The 20,979-nt window shown below is 42.4% G+C and overlaps 1 protein-coding gene across 1 annotated transcript in view; it reads left to right on the top strand.

The window, feature by feature from the left end:
* Window positions 1–20,979, top strand: part of LY75 (lymphocyte antigen 75) — a 144,091-nt gene that overhangs the window by 59,892 nt on the left and 63,220 nt on the right. The window contains exons 19-26 of the mRNA XM_090041720.1: window positions 3,418–3,476; window positions 4,268–4,344; window positions 6,887–7,023; window positions 9,637–9,742; window positions 13,116–13,276; window positions 13,912–14,041; window positions 17,129–17,361; window positions 19,653–19,821. Of these exons, the coding sequence (XP_089897846.1) occupies window positions 3,418–3,476; window positions 4,268–4,344; window positions 6,887–7,023; window positions 9,637–9,742; window positions 13,116–13,276; window positions 13,912–14,041; window positions 17,129–17,361; window positions 19,653–19,821 (1,072 nt within the window). The remainder of the gene's footprint in view (window positions 1–3,417; window positions 3,477–4,267; window positions 4,345–6,886; window positions 7,024–9,636; window positions 9,743–13,115; window positions 13,277–13,911; window positions 14,042–17,128; window positions 17,362–19,652; window positions 19,822–20,979) is intronic.

Here is a 20,979-nt window from a genome sequence, read left to right on the forward strand (position 1 = left end):
GAGTCCCATGGGACTGATGAAAGACCAATGCAAAGTACCTATTTAATAGGTTGGCTTTTTCCTGGGTGTCAGTTGCCCCATCTGGTTCAGCAGGGGTCCAACGTTGCCCTTGCTTTTCCTCTGGCTCCCCACATATCTAAAAAAGGACTTTTTATTGTCCTTAATACTTATAGCTAGTTGGAGTTCAGTTGCAGCCTTGGCTTTCCTAGTTTGCTCCCTGCAGGACTGGACCAGTACAGAATATTCCTCCTTGGAGGTGAATCCCATCCTTTATAGGCCTTTCTTTTTAGCCTCAGGAGGTCTGCTAGATCCCTGGAGAGCCAGGGGGTGCTGCTGTGCCCTCCTGAGGCCTTTCCTCCGAGATGGGATCGAATTAGCTTGTGCATTATGAAAATGTTTTCGTTGCAATGTTTAGATCATGAAGTTACTTTTTCTCTTCATTTGTCATGCTACCACATAACCCTTTTATATTTTTTAAATTTCCTGAAAAGGGGAGAGATCACTCAAATGCTATGTGTCTTTTTTATTAATTTATTGTAATAGATCATTTGAATAATTAAATTTTAAAATCTCTTTGCTAATGGACTACAAGGCCCATACAGGACGTTGATGTTTCAACAAGAATACCATAAGCCCCACAAAGTTCCTGCAGAGCCTGTGCACTGTAACAGTGTATAGAAACTCTATGCATGAATTTCAACACTGGCACAACACATCACTTTACCAGAATGAGAGGAGTATATGAGAAATCAGTAGCAGGTTTTTGTGATTTAATCATGGGAGGGCAATGTGCATAGTGTGCATAAACAAAATGATCTGTTCTTCTGTGAGAATCTTTGTTTAAAAAAACAAACAGATAAGATTACAGCATTTCTGTTATAGTAGGGGTAGACAAAATAGAGCCCATGGGCTGCATCCAGCTCACCAAGGGATTCTATCCAGTCTGCAATGGATCCTTGACCCCACCTGGTCCAGGCACGGAAAACAGCCTGGGCCATGGCATATGCAGCCAGTCCCACCACCCCCAAGGCATGTGGTGGGGTGGGGGCAGTGCAGTGACCAGACTCAGCTCCCTGCATGCCCCTGCCCACAATCCTAGTCCTGGCCCCACCCACCCATCCCACTCCTGGCCACCACTCACCACCTGCATGTAGCGCCATCCCACCTGGCCATGCATGCCCTGCCCACGGGGGTCTAGGGCTGGTCTTCTTGGAGACCCTGCCTGCCCACCCACTCCATCTGGTGCCTCTGATGGTGGGGGCAGGGTGGATAGCCCTGGGGATGGATAGGATTAATTGCACCCTCCCCACCGTGCTGAGCCAGGTCAGCACACTGCCCCCTTACTTCCTGGCCTGCAACAGCGCACCAAAACTCCTTAAATAATTGACCCCAAGGAAGGAAAACCTAGTGGCCTGACCTACCAGTTCTTCATAATCCATGTGAGTTTGGGGGATTTGTTGGAGAAAAATCATCCACAAAAAGACTATGACTTGATCAGCTTTGGGCACCTTGTGGCTCTGTCCTGTGTCCCTAGCAGTCTTACTGCATTAGAGTTGTTAGAGCCAACACTTCTAGCTCTTATCCCTAAAATCCTGTTTAAAGTGTTTCTTATGGCCCATAGGGCACTAATATAGCATGTTTTGCTAGGTACAAGGGTAGCAGATGCTTATCAATTCTACCCTATGTCCTCCCTAGCTATTGATCCTGTGACTCACAGAGAACCCTCCTTGGAGTTGGAAAAAAGGGGTACAGTGCCACAGGGATGACAATCCTTGTCCTCTTCCTCTTCCTTACATTATGTTCATGTAAAAGTTATGGGTATGATTGACCCCTAAGTAAAAGAAATATTGTCATGATAGTAATTTGTTTTGCAGTTAAAACGATTTTAATCTTTACTTTAAAATTTCCCCCATGTTCCTGTAATATAAACATTACATCAGTGTGCCAACTCAGGTTCCCATTTCCTGGGAGTTCTGGTGGTTTAAAGGGTCAAATTCTTGGAATCGCTCCATTCCAGTACACTGTTCTCTCCTGGCTTGAGAATTAATGTCCCTTTTAACCCCTTCAGCCTTGCAATTTCTATAGTTGCCACCAGATATATTATGTATCATAGTGCTTAGGGTCAAAAGGGACCTAAACAGATCATCAAGTCTGACCCCCTGCCTTAGGCAGAAACAGGTGCCAGGGTCATATCACCCCAGCCAAATATCTGTCCGGCCTCCTCTTGAAGACCCCCAAAGTAGGAGAGAGCACCACCTCACTTGGGAGCCCGTTCCAGAGCCTGGCAGCCCTAACTGTAAAGTAATGTCTCCTGATGTCCAGCCTGAACCTTCTGTCTAACAATTTGTGGCCAGTATTCCTAGTAACCCCAGGTGGTGCCTGGGAGAACAGAACCCCCCCTCCTCCAATTCTCGCTGGTGATCTTGAATAGAAGATCCAGTGATATGTGCTTTCGTGAATGGTAGGGGAGGTATGCAGAAGATGTGAAGATAACAGTAAGATCACTATTAAGATGTTACCTACACCATGAAAAATATGAAAATCCCTGTTGGCACATGAGAACTCAAACTTGAAACTGGCAAGACTGATCTTATTATAAAAAATGAGTAAACATAAAAAGTGTAGTAAGTAGCAGAAAATATTTTTCAAGTTCTTTTCATTTAGTAATAGGAGTATAACAGAAACTACTCAGTATTTTTTTTTTTTTTTTTTTTTAAGTATCTTGTACCAGGGCTGTCCAGCTTCTAAGCAGCTGGGAGCATCATACTACAAGGTCCTCAACCCATGGGCCCACTGCAGCTGCAACTGTGTGGCCTCCCCTGCCCCCTTCTCCCTCCGCCCCTCCCTCCACCATGTGCATGAGCAGCTCCCTCCTTTCACCCTGCCTGCTACATGGCAGCATAGCCAGCATTTGACCTACAGCTCACTAGTTGTGGGCTTCCCCACTGCACAATGCTCTGGGTTTCCCCAGCACTGTGTGCTGTACCACATTACATTACACCACCCTCTGGGGCAAGCACAGGAATTGGAAGCCAGAGGAAGAAAGGTGAAACCCAGAGACACCAAGTGCAGCAGCAGGAGCCAGGGGAATGGCAACTTGTTGGGAGCCGAAGGGCTACATGCAGCTCCCAGGCTTCCAATTGGATGGCCCTGTCTTACACAGCAATGTCCCTTACAAACAGGAAATTGTGACTTGCCAATGTATAGTCTATGTCTAATATCAAGAAGTCATTTAAATTATAAGAGTACTGGTTCTTACAATTTAAGTTCCAGTCTTGTTTCTTTTAAACCATTTAAGCCATGGGAAGTCTTACTGTATAATTTAGAGAGGAGAGGTAAAAGCCAGTGATCCATCATGATATATTACACACTATGTGATGCTAAAATCTCATGCTTATTTTTTTTTTCTATTTGCAGTTGGCAGGTGAAGAACAGAAATGGTGGTTGAAATTCATAGATTATGGATATCATTCACAGTAAGTAAAGTGATTCCAAGCAACGTTATTAGAAGCTTTTGTTGACATTAATTTTGAGAATACATTTTTAATTTTAATTAAGGTATTACTAAAATTACTATTACATGATTCCAAATGAATAACAGAGCTCACTTCTGATATATCTACAGTATAAGCTATGAATTATCAACACTAACCCTCTAACTCTGTAATAGTAACACTTACTTGGAGCTTTTTCTTCAAAGTATTTTAAAATATTGACCCAGCCCTGCAAATATGGCCAGGGTTTTAATATCTTAAAAGTATTAATGGATTATTAGAACCCCTGAATGATTGAACTCTCATCCTAACAAGCAAAGCTCAAACCACATTAAAATAATTGAGAACAGAAAATGTAGGCTCTTGTCTGTTTCACTGGTCATGATAATAAATGAACAGCTGCTGAGGAGTCTGACTCCATACTAGACTCTTAAGTAGAGATTACACTCTTATCCTAGCCTGAGCAAGGGCAGAGCTCCTGTAGTACATTCCTCTGTCAGATTGTTTTGGGCAGTAGATCTAGGACTATTTCTATAGGTCCCTTGATCTTACCACCCACTTTCCCATATGCGGGTCCTCTCTCCAGACTTCATGCCTATCAATGCATGGACAGCTCCCTGGAGTACAGTTGCATGTGGAAGCTCCTGGCACTATCTGTCTCCCAAGCAACAGAGCCACAGTGGTTCTCCTGCCATCAGAATTCTTCATGCCCAGGATTTTCCCCTCAAAGAGCCCATTTTGTCAGAGGTTGACTTTGAAATGTTTGTGTCTAGTTTACAGTTCCGCTCACGTTTCTATGATCGATTCTGGAGGGATTGTTTGTATGTTTCTAAAAGGAGCTGGTATAGAGGTAAGCTTGTTACTTTATCACATATATTAAAAAATACTAGCTGTCTAGAAATTTTATATTGAATGTAGGAAGTATGATCTGGTTTGGTTTCTGGCAGCCCATTTCTCCATATAAGGAACCTTGGTTTTAATTAATGAAATAAAGTAGATGGAATAGAGAATTTTGTGCAAGGTTATTAGCCTGTTTAAGACGAACTAAAATAAAATAAACTAACAAATAAAATCTACTTGTGCTGGTCAAATGTTCGTATGCAACTCAAACTCTATATTCTGGTACTGTAATACCTCAGTATCTTCTACTGGGGTATTACAGTAACTTGCGAATGCAGATGTGAATCTGGTTTAACTGAGGGCTTGTACAGGAACAAGTGCATCAAGCAACTAAAAAGCTCATAAAGGAATTTCACATTTCCTTTAGTCGGCTTCACTGTATACTTGGAAAAGCTAACCCATTGTTCACCAATAATGTCCCTTCTCTATATTCACCTACCCCCTAAACCCAATTCCTCTGCAGATTTGTATGCTGGTCACCTTGCTTCTTTTGGTCTCTGTTAGTGGGCAGCCTCTCCTCAAAACTTATTCTTCAAGTTCTGTGAAATATAATGGGCCTGATTAAATGCCTGTTTAAATCACTGAGATGGAAATTGTTTATTCATTAGGCACTGGGTCATGGCCTGTGGGCCTGGTTGCAAAGCTTCTACTGTTCTTAATAAAATTGTGTTCAACATCTTGTCCATTAAGGACAATGAGACCATTTGGAGAGAGGTGATGATGGAAGTGAACAAGGATTTCAAAATCTGGCTGTCTTGTTTTGTGGATATCTTAGGCCATTATTTTCTTAGGCCATGTATAAAATACTCTGTATTTTTGTTGTATTTTGTAGTTGCATCAGACTGGAAAAGAACTGTTTCCTATCATAAACATAAATAGTGTATGAAAACGCAAGTGCCAATAAAATGTATAATTTATTTATTATTGCTACTATCATAATATAAATAATAACGCTAATAGTTCTGTGTACTGTATTGACTTGAATATAAGACCACCCTGATTGTATGACCCCCCAATAATTGGATTCTGTATCTAGAAAATTTTATAAATTGGCTATAACTTTCCAAGGATAGAATGTGATTATTGAAGGTTTGCCTTGAGTTTGTCCCTCTCTTACTTCTACAGCAGAGAAAATAAATCCGAGGAGAATCATTGGCCTCTTTGCCCTCTGTCCCACCCCCAGCTTTTTCTCCCTACAGCCCTCCTCCCCTTCCTTTCTCTCAGACCCTGTTCTCCCTGCAGAAATGGAAGTGAGGAGCAAATTTTTAAAAAATTAATCTTGAAATTAAACATGGCTGTTGTAATTTGCATATAGTACCCATAGACTTAATTCATCCAGAATTGACACACTTACCTTTTTTGAAACTGCTGCAAATTTTAGCAGAGGTACTCCTTAAACATGTTTTTAAATAGCACTTTGGCTGCTGCGTTTTAATACAAACTATAAAATATATTAGTCTAAAGCCAAAAGGCTCGTTATGTACCATATATTAGGATGGTTTGAGCCCTAGTAGAATTAACAGCATTTCAAGCCATGGTGACCCCGCAGCTCAGCACTGCTCAGTATATGTGTGTACTACAGATACGATACTCTTCTCCCCCCCCGCTGTCCCCCCGCAAAGATCTATCTGCTGATTAGCCCCCACTCATGACTGGAACCAGGTGTTCTTCTCATGAGTCCTGGGATCCTCCAGAAACATATATGCAGGTGAGGCATAGGACAGCCTGGTCCAACTTCACTTCATGGACAACTGGTCATATATGCCAGGCTGAGACAGGGGACAAGAAAGAGATTCTGGGTGAATTGTTTGGTGCCTGTTTCATGATGCTTGCCAGACATTTAAGGCTGGTGAAGAAACAGGAATCATTAGAAATGAGAAATTAAAATGCAGCTCAGTTGTGGGAGTGAAGGGGAAGTAAAAACGTATTTGGTGTAGTGGCTCACCATGACTTGGGAAACAGTCTGTACTCAGGAGCCTGGTACTCAGTGGGCACTATTATAGCATGTTTGCCTAATATAGGCCATAACAGTCAGACTCCACAGTCAAGGACTGTATTAAAATGGGACTAAGTGAAATATACTGGCACTATAGGAAGACAAAAGAAGGCAACAGGAAAGTAATGACAGACCTTATCTGGTGGAGAGGGGTCTGGCATAAACTTTTTAGGGGCAAGCCCTCTGGGGGGGCAGTGGGTGGGGGTACAGGTATGGGTGTGCGGGCATGCGGACACATGGTGTAAACTGTGTAGCAGGTGTTTAGTGTGGCCGCTTGGCAGAGTGTTGGAGGTAAAGATTGATTGACTTATTTATATATCTTTTTTTGGGGTGGGGGTTGCAAAAAAATATAGACAGTCATGCTCAGTGTAACAGTTTAACAATAACTACATTAAAAAAAATTGTCTTCCTTGTATGTGAATGCAAGACAAGGCTTTTTTTCCCCATGCTGACTGGGAGGAAATACTAAGTAAATATGGTATTTGTATTTCTACAGATTACCCAACAGACTGTAATTTGAAACTGCCCTTCATTTGTGAAAAATATAATGCATCCTTACTGGAGAAACATGATCCACAATATCGCCCAACAAAGGGAGGCTGTCCTAAAGACTGGATTCAGTTTCAGAACAAGGTAAGGGGAAAATAAAAGGCAAACATTTATTACTGGTATCCGGGTTGTAACCATATTGGTTTAGACGAAAAAGCAATCGGGGCACTTTGACAGAGGTGATATCTTTTAATTAAATCAACAAGATTTTTGTAAAAAAAAAAAAAAGTTTAATTTCAAGCTTTTGGGCACAAACACCTTTCATCAGACATTGGAGAAAAGATTGTAAAAGTTCTAGGTAGAAATTAAAGTTCATATTTCATAGGATTTCACAGAGGAGTCACTAGATGGAAAAAAATATCTTAATGTTTATGATTTGTATTTCAGAGTACTGCTTTTTAAGAATAAAGGTTAAAATCCGTTTGGTTATAGTTTGGCCAAAAAAGTATCAGTGTGTCTTAATCTTAGAAAATCAGAAGTGATCATGATGTTTACTTGTGGAATCAAAGCCTCTGAAACATGAAGTATACTTTTTCAAGTTTTAGCTGTTACTTTGTAACTCTCCAAAGGAAAGACTTCTTTTTCCCTGTAGCTAAAAGTGGTGTGTAATAGGGCTGTGCGAAGTTTCGGGTGCTGATTCAATCTGGAGAAGATTCAGCCCAACTCGGTGGCTGAATCTCTGAGTCGGAATTGAATCAGGGGACCAATAAAAAGGTCCAAATCGATTCGAAGCTCTTTGAATCGATTCAGAGAACTTCAATGATTTGGGCAGACCCCACCTGCTACGGCAAGGAGCTGGAGCTGGACTTGGAGCTGGTAAGTAGGGGGTGGGGGAGGTGACCGTGGAGGGACCCCTGCCAGGCCCTGTCCCCTGCCTACTCCCCCCAACCCCCACCTGCCCCAGTTCCTGGTGCTTTAATAAAAAGCCCCTACTCAATGGGTGCTGCCGGGCGGGGGGGAGGGGTCAATCCCTGCTGCCCCCCACTGTCCCATGCTCATGGCTCTGCCACGAGCCCCCCCAACCCTCACCCGTTCCCCCAGCCCCACCATGGCTCCCCCACCTGCCCCAGCTCCGGCCCTTTAAGGGAAAAAAAAACCCAAAAAACTCTGAGCTCACCAGCTACTGCAGCAGCCTCACAGCTTTGGGGAGCTCATGGAAGAGCCCCCCACTTGGCGTGGGGCAGTGGGGTCTCCCTGCCGGGCAGGAACCAATGAGTGGGGTTTTGTTTGTTTTTTTTCTTAAAGGGCTGGGAGCAGGGGGTGGAGTGGGGGCTTGTGTAGGGCCCCCATGCAGCATGGGGCAGTGGGGAGCAGCAGGGATCCCACCCCGGCAGGCAGCACCTAGTGAGTCTTTTTTCTTTTTTTCAAAGTGCCGGGAGGCTGGAGCGGGCAGGGCAGCTATTGCCAGGCCTGCAGGGGTAGGTGGGGGATGGGTCTGTGTGACCTGAGATTTGGCAGGAGCTGAATCTCTGAATCAGATTCAGCTGAATCGATTTGGGACAGCGATTTGAATCGCTGCCTCCCAAATTGGCTGAATCCAAATCCAAAGTGAATACTAGCTGCTTTACACAGGCCTAGTGTAGAACCTTTGCTTGTGGCTTGAGGGGAGCCAGTTGGTCACGTAATTATGCCCGTTCTTTACTTCTAGTTGCTAAATTGTATTAAAAGAAGCCAAAATGCATTATTTACCACTAGGAAGTTTTCCACTTAAGCTGTTACTGTAGTTGCTACATGGATGTCACTCAAAGAAGACAGAAGGTTTATGCAATTGTGAAGAATAGGGGAGATAGCACTCGTGGCTGCTTATTAGGTTATCGACTACACTACAAAAATTTACCAATTGCCAGAGTGCAGTAGAAAGAATCCTCAAGTATTTGGCAGAGGCAGATGTAAACTACCCAGGCAAGATTTATACTCAAAAGCTTGTCCAACAGTTCTCCCAACTATACAGTTGGTTCAATAAAAGATCACAAAAAATCCTTGCTTTTGTTTTTATCCCTCTTAAAACCCCTGTGTTAGATAGATAGAATTTGCTTGTGGATTTCAGTTGTTTCTTCTTTTTCACATCTGATTATGTAGTCATTCTTGTTTTGATATGCACCATGGTCTGCAGGGGGCCGACAAATCACATAATTCTGTTTCTTTTCCTTATTTCTGGTTTTGAAATCTAGAAAAAGAAACTAAAAGTGTCTTTTCCCCCTAAAACCTATTTCTGTGCATCAGTTTTCAGTCCTGTTATATTAATTGCTTCTGTACTTGGTAAAGGGATGCCTTGGATGTATACACATTATACTGCTCAGGAGAGGGAGAGTCAGAGTTCAAAGTTGTGTAGAAAATGGTAAAGGAGAACACACAAGACTATGAAAGTTAAGTCTGATAAACTAAAAAACCATGACTAATCTAGAGAGATCCTTAGAGTTGCACTTGCCCAAATACACTGTTTTAAAATACTACCAAATACAAAACTGAAACTTCTGGACAGTGTCCCAGACTGAATGAGACTTCATATAGGCACATTCCTGAATTTGAATCTGAACTCATCTGTCATTGTTTTTCTAACTATTTCTCACAGATATTAAAAGTGAGGCTTGGGGGTTTTAAAGTCACTGTTTTATAAAATAGTTCTAGAGTACAGTAAATGTAAAAGAGAAGGTGAAATAGTACACTGTGTAAGCTTTTACAATGTTTATTTTGCAGTGTTTTCTAAAGCTCAAACGTAGATATTTAACATTTAAAGCTGCCAATGAAATGTGTGAAACTCTTGGAGGCACTCTTCCATCAATCACAAGCCAAGCTGACCAAGGTATGCTCTTAAATTCAAGGCCTATGCAGCCCTTTAGATCAAAATAATAGGGCAAATTCTTCTGCCAGTTTATATATAAGGACTACATCAAATTATGCAGCAGACTAGAAACTGTATACCAGTGTTAACTAATGATAACATCATTCAGTTATCTCAAGTTCGTTGAAATAACTCTAAATTTCAGGGCAAAATGAAAACCTGTAAATAATTTCTCTTGCTTGCACTGTGCCAGAAGAATACCACCTGTTGAAAGATCAGTATAAGAGCAAAGGCCTGGAAGGGGCCTCCCACACCTTTTGAGTTCAGTGTTCTGCTATCTAAAAGAGCCATTTGGTCCCCAAAATTATGTACTCTGGCCCATCTTGTACATCAAGATGCAAGATACACTCTTGCACATCTTGCATAAGTCGCAGAACCCCGTATGCACCTTTCGGTATTCCATAGGTAACGAGTAGGGTGACAAAGGCTCTACCAGTGCTATGCCACTGCAGAGGCAAGAAATCAGAGGATTCTAGGAACAGGAAGGCAGTCGTGCTAGGACAGATGGCAAATAAAAACAAACAAACCCCAAAACAGTCTTGAGCTGGAGAACAATTCCTTCCTGGCTTCAGGTCTGGAGTTCTTTTTGACACTGTTCATCAGAGTCAGACCAGTCAACCCAAGAACCTGAGAAGTCTCTAAGTATCATTTGAGAGCACCAGCATATGCCAGATCTCACTTATAACTGTAGCCATGTGAAAGGAATTGGAGACTTATGAGGAAAGAAGGGCAATGCTTGAAGGAATCCCCATGCTTTACTTGGGAAGTTAAAACCTCATTGAAGTGAATACTGTGAAGAGATAAGCATTCGTATGAACTGCAAATAAGTGACTACAGATGTATCGGACAAGCTACATCCGAGGAGACCCAAGCCAAGAAATTACTGTATTTACTCGAATCCAAGATGACTTGCCCAGTAATGAGATTCTATACATAGAAAATGTATAAATTGGTTAGAATTTTCTCTATGTAGAATCTCTAATTATTGGAGGGTCATCTTTCATTCATCCTCTGCCGCTGCAGGAGGACAGGTGGTTTGAGGAGGTCAAGTAGCTTGTCCCTTGCCTGTGCTTGCCCCTCTAACTTGTGCCCCCCCGCTCCCAGTACAGTCTTGGGATACCCCCCTCTGTCTCTGCTCCATCTGCAGCCACTGCTTCTTGCTCCCCTGTCCTTCCCACCCCACCCCCCTACCCTTGCTCTGCACCTGCAGGCTCCACACATCCCTGTTGTAGTCTGGGGCACTGAGCATGGACTCAGCCCAGTCTCTGTATAGCAGCTGCATGGGCTGTGTGCTGCTGCTACAGGACCGAGCTGGGTCATGTTCAGTGCCCTAAGCTGCAGCACAGACTGAACCTGCCAGTGCGGAGTAAGGGCCAGATGAGGAAGGAGAGGAAAAGGCAGGAGAATAAAGGCTGCACAGGTGGGGGAGATGAAGGGAAGAGGCTGCAGAGGCAGGGGAGATGGCAGGGTGCAGAAATGATAGCAGGGGGTACAGGCGACAGCTGCAGCTACAGCCCCAACCCTGGGTACAGCCTGGAATCCAGGCCACAGCAGCCGCCTGCCCCCTACCCCAGCCCACCGCCCTTGTATGCAGTTCTAAGATGAAGGGCTTTTCCCCCTATGTTAAATGAAGGGGGAAAATCCTATCTTAGAATTGAGTAAATATTTTAGTGGCTTATGTCGCAGCTCTGCGCCAAGCACAGCACTGTTTGCTTTTTGTTTGTTTCTATACATGAGCAATCTGAGCAATCTCAGAGCAGTGGCATGCAGAGTGTAGGGCACACCATAAGTAACAATGTGGAGACAACAGTGAGAATTGCTGCAACAGAAAGGGGTTGTTCCTACACTGAGATAAAACTGACTGGGCCTAGAATGATTCAGAACTTTTCCCCTAGGAAAAAATGTGCTGTATTGCAGTAATATTTTAGCACGATTGTTTCATGTTTTGAACAACTTTTTCATGGATGGATAGTACATTTCAGCTGAAAGAAGGGTTTAGCATAGTTAATTAGTTCTGGAGGCGAGTTAGGGCTGTAGCCAAGATGTGATGCAGACAAGAAACTTCAGCATTTTGGAAGTTGCTCCCTTCTGCCAGTCCCCATTTCATCCCATAAGTACAGTGTTGCATTCTGTAGATGGATATCCCTACTATTCTAGCCAGCCTTCGGTTGACTAATTCAGGAGACTTTAACCTTTTACTAGTTTTGTTTAGTCTGGAAGAAGGGATTAAAGCTAGTCTGTGATTAGCTAATGAATGGAACATACGTAGTTCTGACATGTCTTAATTAGCACCAGTCTAACTGAGTCTTATTTCCTAATCTTAAACAGATTCAGTGCCCTTTTCCTGCAAGTTTGCTGAAGCCAGCACTGAGCTTTGTGAAAGAAACACAGAGGGTGATTGGCTTTGGATTTCTGAATGGTGGACTCCCTGCAATCTTTCCTTTCACTGCCAGCTTGCAGGAATCAGGCCAAAATCCAAGAAGTGGTGCTTATAAGCGTACCAGTGGGAAAGAGTAGGGGTGGGAAGCAGGAGTTTCTTCACCATTCAGAGTGGTCCATTTTTAATGCTTCTATAGAAATCAATAAAAAGCCCTTCACAATTGTGAGGAAGCACCTTCTGACATTTGGGTGGAATGGCTAATAAAAATTCTTGCCATCCTGCAGCTTAGAATGTTGAGGCACGCATGTGCATCTATAATCTTGTAGAATGCTGGACCTCTCAAATGATTTTTTTAAAAGAATCATTTTTCTTGTTGAATATGGAAGTGAGGTTAATGACAGAACTGCAAAATAGTTAAGATGCTACTAAAATAGCTATTATTATTTTTACAAGGACAAGGGAGAGATGCATGGGTGTCTGGTGCCTCGAGTTGGGGGGGTACGTGCCTCCCCTGACACCATTCAGCAACCGAGGAGGGTACCCCAGCAGCCAATCCCACTGACTAGAAGGAGGTCCCCCCAGTGGCCAATCCAAATGACCAGGTGTAGGGGGGCGTCCCCCAGCGGCTGATCCCACTGACCGGGGGGACCCGTGGCTGATCTCACTCGCCATAAAAGCAGCCACGCCGCTTCTGGAACTCCCACGGTCACTTCTGGTGGCCAGCGCTCACAAGGGGGCTCCCACTGGCTAAACGGGGAGCATGGCCTGACAGGGGGTGCACCAGCACTCTCAGGGGGTGCATGTGCACACCCGTGCATCCCCTATGCGTCACTCCTGGAGGGATGCAAAGTTAATAGACATGGAGGTTGCATTATTATTTATGCAGGCTGTTTTGAAAGGTTTATGTGGCTATCTAAGCTATAATGCATAAATATTTACTTTTCTGCCCAACAGATTTTATAACATCTTTGCTTCCTGATATGCCAAAAAACATTTGGATTGGTTTGCAGATTTTGTACAGCACAAAGGAAAATAAATGGGTAGATGGTAGTAAATTGGTATACAGCAACTTTCATCCATTGCTAAAAGGAAAGCAAAGGAAGATTCCAATTGATGTAAGTTGTGCTTTTTTTGGACGTGCGAATCCTGCTAATATTTTGTCCTATTGCATCAAAACAGGATATTATTTAAAAACCCAAACCAAAAAACTGTGTATTAAGTGACAAACAAAAGGATCAGCAATGACTCTGGTTTTGGCATTTCTTTGGACATTATCTTGTGAACAATAATAATTTTAAGATTGAAGATTTAAAGAGATTTATTTTGTTACATCACTTTCAATGTGTAGTGGGAAGGCCACATGCCATAAAAACAGACAGCAAAGGGAAGTCTTATACAGAATACAGGAGTTAACTAACCATTAGACATCATATTGTGGGCTGCATTATCCACAGAACAGGAAAGAAATGGAGTAGAACCCAGCTGATTTAACACCCGTTTTTAAATTTTGATGTTAAAATTTTAAAATTTAACATAATTCCATCTGTTTCTATATGTTTTACTTAAAAATTACTGCTGAAGAAGCAATCTAACAATGTGGTGACATTTGTAAAATAATTTATATATTCTACTACTGCTTTTTTAAAACCTCTTAAATGGTCACATACTTAGTAATAGACCTTCTTTTATGTTCTCCACAAAATATTTGCTCATATCGTACGTAAGATCAATGAGTTTTTCTGGTTTTCAGTTGTATGATGAGGAAATGAACAATCAGTGTGCTGTAGTGCTCAATGATCCCAAAATGATGTATGTTGGAGCATGGAATTTCACTTCATGTGGTGACACACACTTTTTGTGCATATGCCAGAAGCCAGTGGGTAAGTTTGAATTTAGCTAAGGTCTGATTGTGACCATGCCTTCCTATACACGGGTATTGTCCCTTCTGATGTACAAGAGACTTGTGGGAACTGATTGGGCTCTTGCTGGAAAAAGCCATACTACGGTAGGCCTTGGGGAAAATACATCTCCCTCACTACAGAATTTCCCTTTTTTGTAGTCCCCTTTCACAGCAGAGAACCCCTATGTTAGGGATAAAAGCTGTGACCTTAAGAGGCCCTGGTAGTGTAGTTCCAACGAAACCATGCTGCAGGAAAATAAAGGAGGATCACCAGGGCCCTGCTGTTAGCATGAGGCACAAGGCTCCTGAGGAGATAGCCCTGATCTTCAGAGGATACTCTGGAGACCCACAGGTCTCAAGGATAGATCCTATTCATTCACATAACGTGGTGTGTATTTGTAGGACCACTCTAAATTGGTTCCATGCCTTCCTAGCAGGAAGCTCCCAGAAAGTTGTAATGGGGGTGTGTTCATCATTTCCTTGAGACATTTCCTCCATCTTGTTGCCTCTTTTGTTCAGTTTTTTTGTTCCCATGATCCCAGGCTTGCCCTGCACTGGCAGTATAGCACGATTTGTTGTGATCTTGCATGAGATTCCATGGCACCTTCAGCTGAACGTCTGCCAGGAGCCTCATTGCAAGCCACCCTGATCCTTGTTGGGAACAGTGACATATAAATTGAATAAATAAATCTAGTGAACAATCTTTCTTCCCCTTCAGAATAAGATGGGGGTATCTCCAAGTGTGGAGTGTCTTGGGCTTCAACAGTATTAATACAGTAATTTTAGGAATCATCTCCGCTTTGGATATAGTCCTGATATCTGCCATGTGTGAAATGTATTAATGCAAACTCTTGCGTAGACGAGGAGAATCACAGTTTGCATGTGTAATGCTTGCCCAGATGTAAAGTAGGGGGTCAGCTCCAGAGGTGTGAGATTTTCCTCATTAGGAATACTCAGAAGACTGCTCCAGTGTAGCAATATAGGTGTATGGCCAAAGATTATTGGGATTGGAGCAGATTCCCTGTCTAGAATAGTTATAGCTTAATAGCTATAGCTCAACAGCTACAGACTTAATATGTAATAGACCCACTTTTGGATGTGTTTTCCTAAATAAATGCACCTTTAAAAAAACTATATATAAATTAAGAAAGTATAAAGAAGTAGCATAATACAGTGCTCTACCCAGTTAACTAACCCTGCTGAAAAGAACTGTATGATGTTGAGAAGCCTTCTGCAGGCCAGGGCAGTCCAACTTCTAAGCAACTGGAAACTGGCACAGGCCACACCAGTGAGAGTGCATCCCCTTAGGCCACACCATAGCAGACTATGTGCCTCCAGAGCCACACGCTACATGGATGTCTCCCACCATGGGAAGAGCAACTAGGAGAGTGGTGGCAGGGCAGGGGCCTGGAGTTTGCAGTTTAACCCTTTATGGGCCCTGCTGTAAATATACCCCAAAATGATCTAAAAAGACTCTGGACATTTAAAATGGTTGCAGGACTTAGGGAGAAGAAGAAAAGAATGATTGCAGGTTCTACTTGTACTTAACTCTAAAAATGGCACATGAGATGCAAGAGAAGCGCCTTCTGTTTTGCAGTATTATCCCTGCTGTGTCTGGCCAGCTCTGGGTTGCTGAGGCCCTAACCCCACAAGGATGCAGGGAAGGAGCAGTCAGTTGGGTCTTGAGTGGAGAGACTGTAGCTGAGTCTGGCCATATTTCAGGTTGACTCAGCAAGGGAAGTTCTTTCCACTGTGCATTCATGGCCCTATGTTTATGATTGTGATGTAATTTATTGAGTTAGAGGAACAAAGTTGGATTCCTTGGGGTTCTGGATGCAAACTGACTGTTTCAAAATGTTATGCTAATTACATTTGTAAACAGCAGTATATTCTTTGGGAAATGCATACCTTCTGCATTAACCCTTCACCATTCACCTTTAAGTGTGTGAAGCCTCTTGGTCTTCCTATTCCCTTTTGGAGGTAGTTTACTAAATGAAAGTACTTGGCAACAGTAACAAACTACTTCAAATAATCTGTTTCTTTCATGTCACATCTCTAATCCATTGAAAGCTGCAAATGGTGCATAAACATCAAATTAATAGTATGGCTCTGTGTGTGTGTTTTGGGAAATGGCCTATCAGCCCCTTTATATGGAGTCATTTTTATCCCTGGTGAGCTTTTGTATGCCTGAGGCACCAATATTTTAGATACTAACGAGCCTCTGACAAAACTGTAGGGCCAAATATAGACCTGAGGTCTGTCCATAAACTATTGTGGGGTTTATTAAATCCACGTTCTCCAGTTCCATTCTTCACCCATGTAAATTTTGCTTTTTGAATTAGTCGCATAAGATTATTATTTAATTGTATGCATTTACTTGCAATGCAGTTCAGTCTGAGATTCCATAATTAGAACTCTGGTGATTTTCATCCCTCCCTGTGCAATAACCAAGTCAACTAGTTTTGTGCAGGAAACTTGAATGCACTTTCTTAAGATAAAATCCATTACTTCCTACCTGAAAGACTGTAGCAATGCCCTTTGGGGCTACTCTTCTTGCAGACTGGAGAGCTAAGGCTTACTATACAAGAGTTACTGCCCATTACATTTATAAAAACACAGATCCGATGGGTCTTGACTTGGATATGTTTGCATCAGTGTTCAGAGCTTGCCTCCCCTATTCATTGTCACAGTACCTGTGACCAGTCCTGCAACGGTTACCATATTAAATTACTCCAAACACTCTGCTTTTTCTTTAATTTAGGTTTCAGTTAAAGTTATTAATCTGGAAAGCCACAGAGCCAAGCTCACACATATACAAGACTAAGAACTTTATATTAAAGAGCACTTTACCCTGTCCCCCCTCCGAAACGCACTTTCTAGCAATTGTGATCTAATTGTTTGTTCCTAACAGTAATTATAAGAACAGTCTGCAGCCTAAATTGTTTATTCTATCTTGTTAATTCCAAAAAGGAGGGAAAGGGGTTTAGCCACTGTAATTATGGAATAAACTGGGAACCAAAATGTTTTGCAGTGTTTATCCTACTAATGACTGGATTTCTTGATTTAGACCTAGATCATGCTGAAAACCTGACACAGCCAGTCCTTAATGAAACATTGAACTATCAAAATGTCCAGTACAGAATAATTCTGAAAAATTTGTCCTGGTCTGATGCAATGATGAAGTGCAGGGAGAATAACATGATTCTGGTTAGCATCACAGATCAGTACCAGCAGGCCTTTCTTGCTGTCCAAGCTGCTCATTACAATTACCCACTCTGGATTGGACTCTCCAGCACTGACGTAAGTTTTCTCTTTCCCTCAAATCCTATTTAGAATTTTTTTTTATGGCTAGGTAGAGTAGGAAAGGAATGGCTGTAGAAACAAAAAAATGAAAGTGATTTGGGTCGGTTTTAAACAATAGATGTTACCAGAGGTATCCATTTCCACTCACAGGATGCTATTCGAAGGTTGAAGATCAACAAGCCCTGATGTACAGAGTTGTATCCTAATTGTCAGTTCTCTAAGGTGTATAGTCAACTTCCTCTAATGGAGTGATTCAGCGGAGTGTTCCCTTATTTTAAGATGCAGAAACATGTTTTATAGTAGTAGGTAATTAAAACACTGTAATCGTAGAGAATTAGGGTTGGAAAGTACCTCAGGAGGTCATCCAGTCCAGCCTCTTCCTCAAAGCAGGACCATCCCCAACTATATCATCCCTCTGAGGTCTAAAAAACCTCTAAGGATGGAGATTCCACAATCTCTCTTGGTAGCCTATTCCAGTGTTTTACTACCCTTCTAGTGAGAGTTTTTGCTACCATCTTTGCCCATCTATTGTTAGTGGGTATATAACAGCAGCTCTGGAGCAAAGCTAAGAAAAACCAGCCAAATGTCTCTTGTGAAGAGGAATGCCAGAAACATGGCACATAACACCCCGAAGTAACTGCAGAAACTCTTTGAAAGGTATTCTGAAAGCCTCACTTAAAACTGAAGTGATTTGATTTGTTTTGTTTTAAGTGAAGCCAATATCCTTTTTTGTTTGTTTCTTTATGATGGAGAAATAAGTGCTGAAGGGTTCTTAACCCTTTTTCTCCCAGCTTGTGCTTGTTGACCCTCAGAAGGGTCAGTAGCATCAAGTGGCATCTCTACCTTGATTACTAGAGGTCTTCTAGAGATCTCAGGCCTGCCTTTACCGCCTACATATCACATCTGGGAGTGCCACAGACATGCACAACATGCCAATTCATGCACTCTAGACCCTGAAACCAATGTATGGTAGCTGCCTTAGTGTGGTGCTAGGCATATACCAGTAAACACAGTCAAGATGGAGTTTAGTGATGGGTACATGGCATCCGTTGTAATCCAGAGGCAGTGTAGATATACCTTCAGTGTGGAGTTAGAACTTTCTCAGTTAAGTAAAGGATTTGGAGTTCACTGTTTTATCTTTGACAGAATTTCTCTTAGTGTATTTTGGTGGCCTAAGTTAAATAGGGACAAACACACAAGTAAAAAATAAAAGCTTCAAACAGTGTTACAAAACATAATTTCCTTACTCATTCTGATCTTGCTTGGTATCTGTGACCTCGTAGCACTGCTACTTCTGTAACTGTCTGTAGAGTCTTTACAGAAAAAATAGGAAAGAGAAGACTCTATTTTGATGTAAAAATTCATAATGTATTTGACACAAAAACAAACTTCTCTGTTATTATTTATATTTCATAATGACTAAAATTGAGTTGCAACCTTTTTCCCTACCACTTATGCGAGTGACCTTTTAAATGGGGTTCAGATGCCTCTTCCTGGTACATACAACACTGAAGCATGCTACCTTTCTGCCATTGTGTCAATTTGAATTGGGCCCAAACAGCAAGGGTTGTATAAAAGGGTATTATTTCCTAGCAGATCATGCCTGAGAGAGTGCCAGCAGAGCTTGTGGTAGCAGCACTAGAATTTGTGAATTCTGGGGGCTGCACTCGATGATGGGGGCTGCACTCGATGATCTCCCGAGGTCCCTTCCAGCCCGATGTCTATGAAATCTGATGTCTATGAAATTCTAAACACGGCCAAAAAACGGTTCACAGGGCCTATTTCTAATTAGGGACAGGACTGAAATACTGAAGAAAACTTAAATATTCTCAGTTACAAATCCTTTAAAATACTTGATATTAAATATAAATACATATTTAAACACTCAGTATAGAAAAACATTGGAAGGGAAATTGATACAGATTTTCTTGAGCAAACAGTTGTGCCTTCAGCTAATGCTAGATGCAAATCATACCATTTAGACCTCTGTTTTGCCTGGCCTCAGCCACAAGGGTAGCATAGTATCAAAGTATTATCATTTGCCATCCATCATAGATAATGCAGTTAATTGCAAAACTGAATGTACAAGGTTAATTATATTATGAGCACTAGAGTAAGTCACAAAACCTGCTGCTAATGCTCTGCACCTTCTCATTGAACATCAATGTGAACTGCTGACATCTCTTGTTTATACTGCATTTCACCCTGTATGAATACAGTATCATGTCATTTGGATTCAGTCCCCCTGCTCCAACAAAAAACCTCTTATTTTATTGGTATAATTCCAGGATGAAAAACATTATGACTGGTCTGATGGAAAGCACATTAGTTTCAGTCACTGGTCTGAAAAAGATGAAGAAACAAGTGACAACTGTGTGTTTTTGGATACCGATGGATTCTGGAAAACTTCTGAGTGTTCCTCTGAAAAACTAGGTGCTATTTGCTACTTGCCACAAAGTATGTATTCTGAGATAATGTGTTCGCATTATTTTTTAAAAGAGTTTTCATCAACAGCATACAGTTGTAAAACTCAGTAGCAAAGACGTTTTAGAACAGTGATACCCAAATCCTCCTCCGCAAGTCAGATGAATGGTGCAGGGTGGTCCTGGGGCCCAGCCCAGCATACAGAGCAGTGTCATTTGACGCATGATATTACACCCTTAATCTGGGGTGATTTTTAAAATGATCTGTTGTAGAATTACCCTAGGGGAAAGTGGGATAAAACTCCATTGAGATGAGTTCTTTTATTGGATGCAGATGCATGTCTGCTCTCAGACCAGCTGTTAGCTCAGTTTAAACAGCCTGTTACCAGTTCTTCCACCATCTAGTGGCAAGACACTATAATAGTACATACTGTAGCAGCTACCGCTGAGGTGGATCCAGAGCAGGTACAATGGTACGGCTGCACCCCCTTTTGGATTGGATACAGTTCAGGAGTCTCTAGAAATTTTTTTTAAGTCTCCAAAGCACATAAGAGTCCCCCTGCTTTCCCTTTGTGCTCAGGCATGTCCCCTTCCCTACCTTTTCCCCACCCTCTTGTTGCTGCTTTTTCCCCTTTTACTCCCAGTGTTTGGTGGGATAAAGCTTCAAAGCTGTTCCTGGGGTAGACTCAGCTGGGAATAGTGAAAGCAGGAGAGCATGGGCAAGGGGTTTCCTTTTCCTGCTCCCGATTCCTGGGGGACTAGAGAGGGTGGGGAAACCCACCCACCCCCTGCCCATCTCACTACCACTTGTACCCCAGCTGGAGAGAGCAGGAGTGACTTTGTAGCTTCTCAACTCACTGAGATAGTGGAGAAAGCAGTAACAGCAGAGGGGAGGGAAAGATATTGGGATGGGGAGGGGATATGCCTCTGAGTATGGAGGGGAAAGTGGGGATTCTTAGAGCCTGCCACAGCAAGGTATATCCCTACCAGTTTGGGCGGGGGGAGGCTGGGAGCAAGGGTGCAGTCACCTGTACAGTGGGGCATGGCTGCTCCTGCACTCCCCTTTGCCAAAACCTGAATTCACCCCTGGCTATCCCAGAAGGTTGTTTATCTGTTCTTGCTAGAATCAGTATAATATACATAGGATTACAAAGTCAATGCAAGTTACTTTGGTGCTGATGTGTCTGGGTTC

The sequence above is a fragment of the Crocodylus siamensis genome, chromosome 4 (genome assembly GCF_052110815.1).
Source record: "Crocodylus siamensis isolate JL-2025a chromosome 4, ASM5211081v1, whole genome shotgun sequence".
In the NCBI taxonomy this organism is placed as follows: Eukaryota; Metazoa; Chordata; order Crocodylia; family Crocodylidae; genus Crocodylus; species Crocodylus siamensis.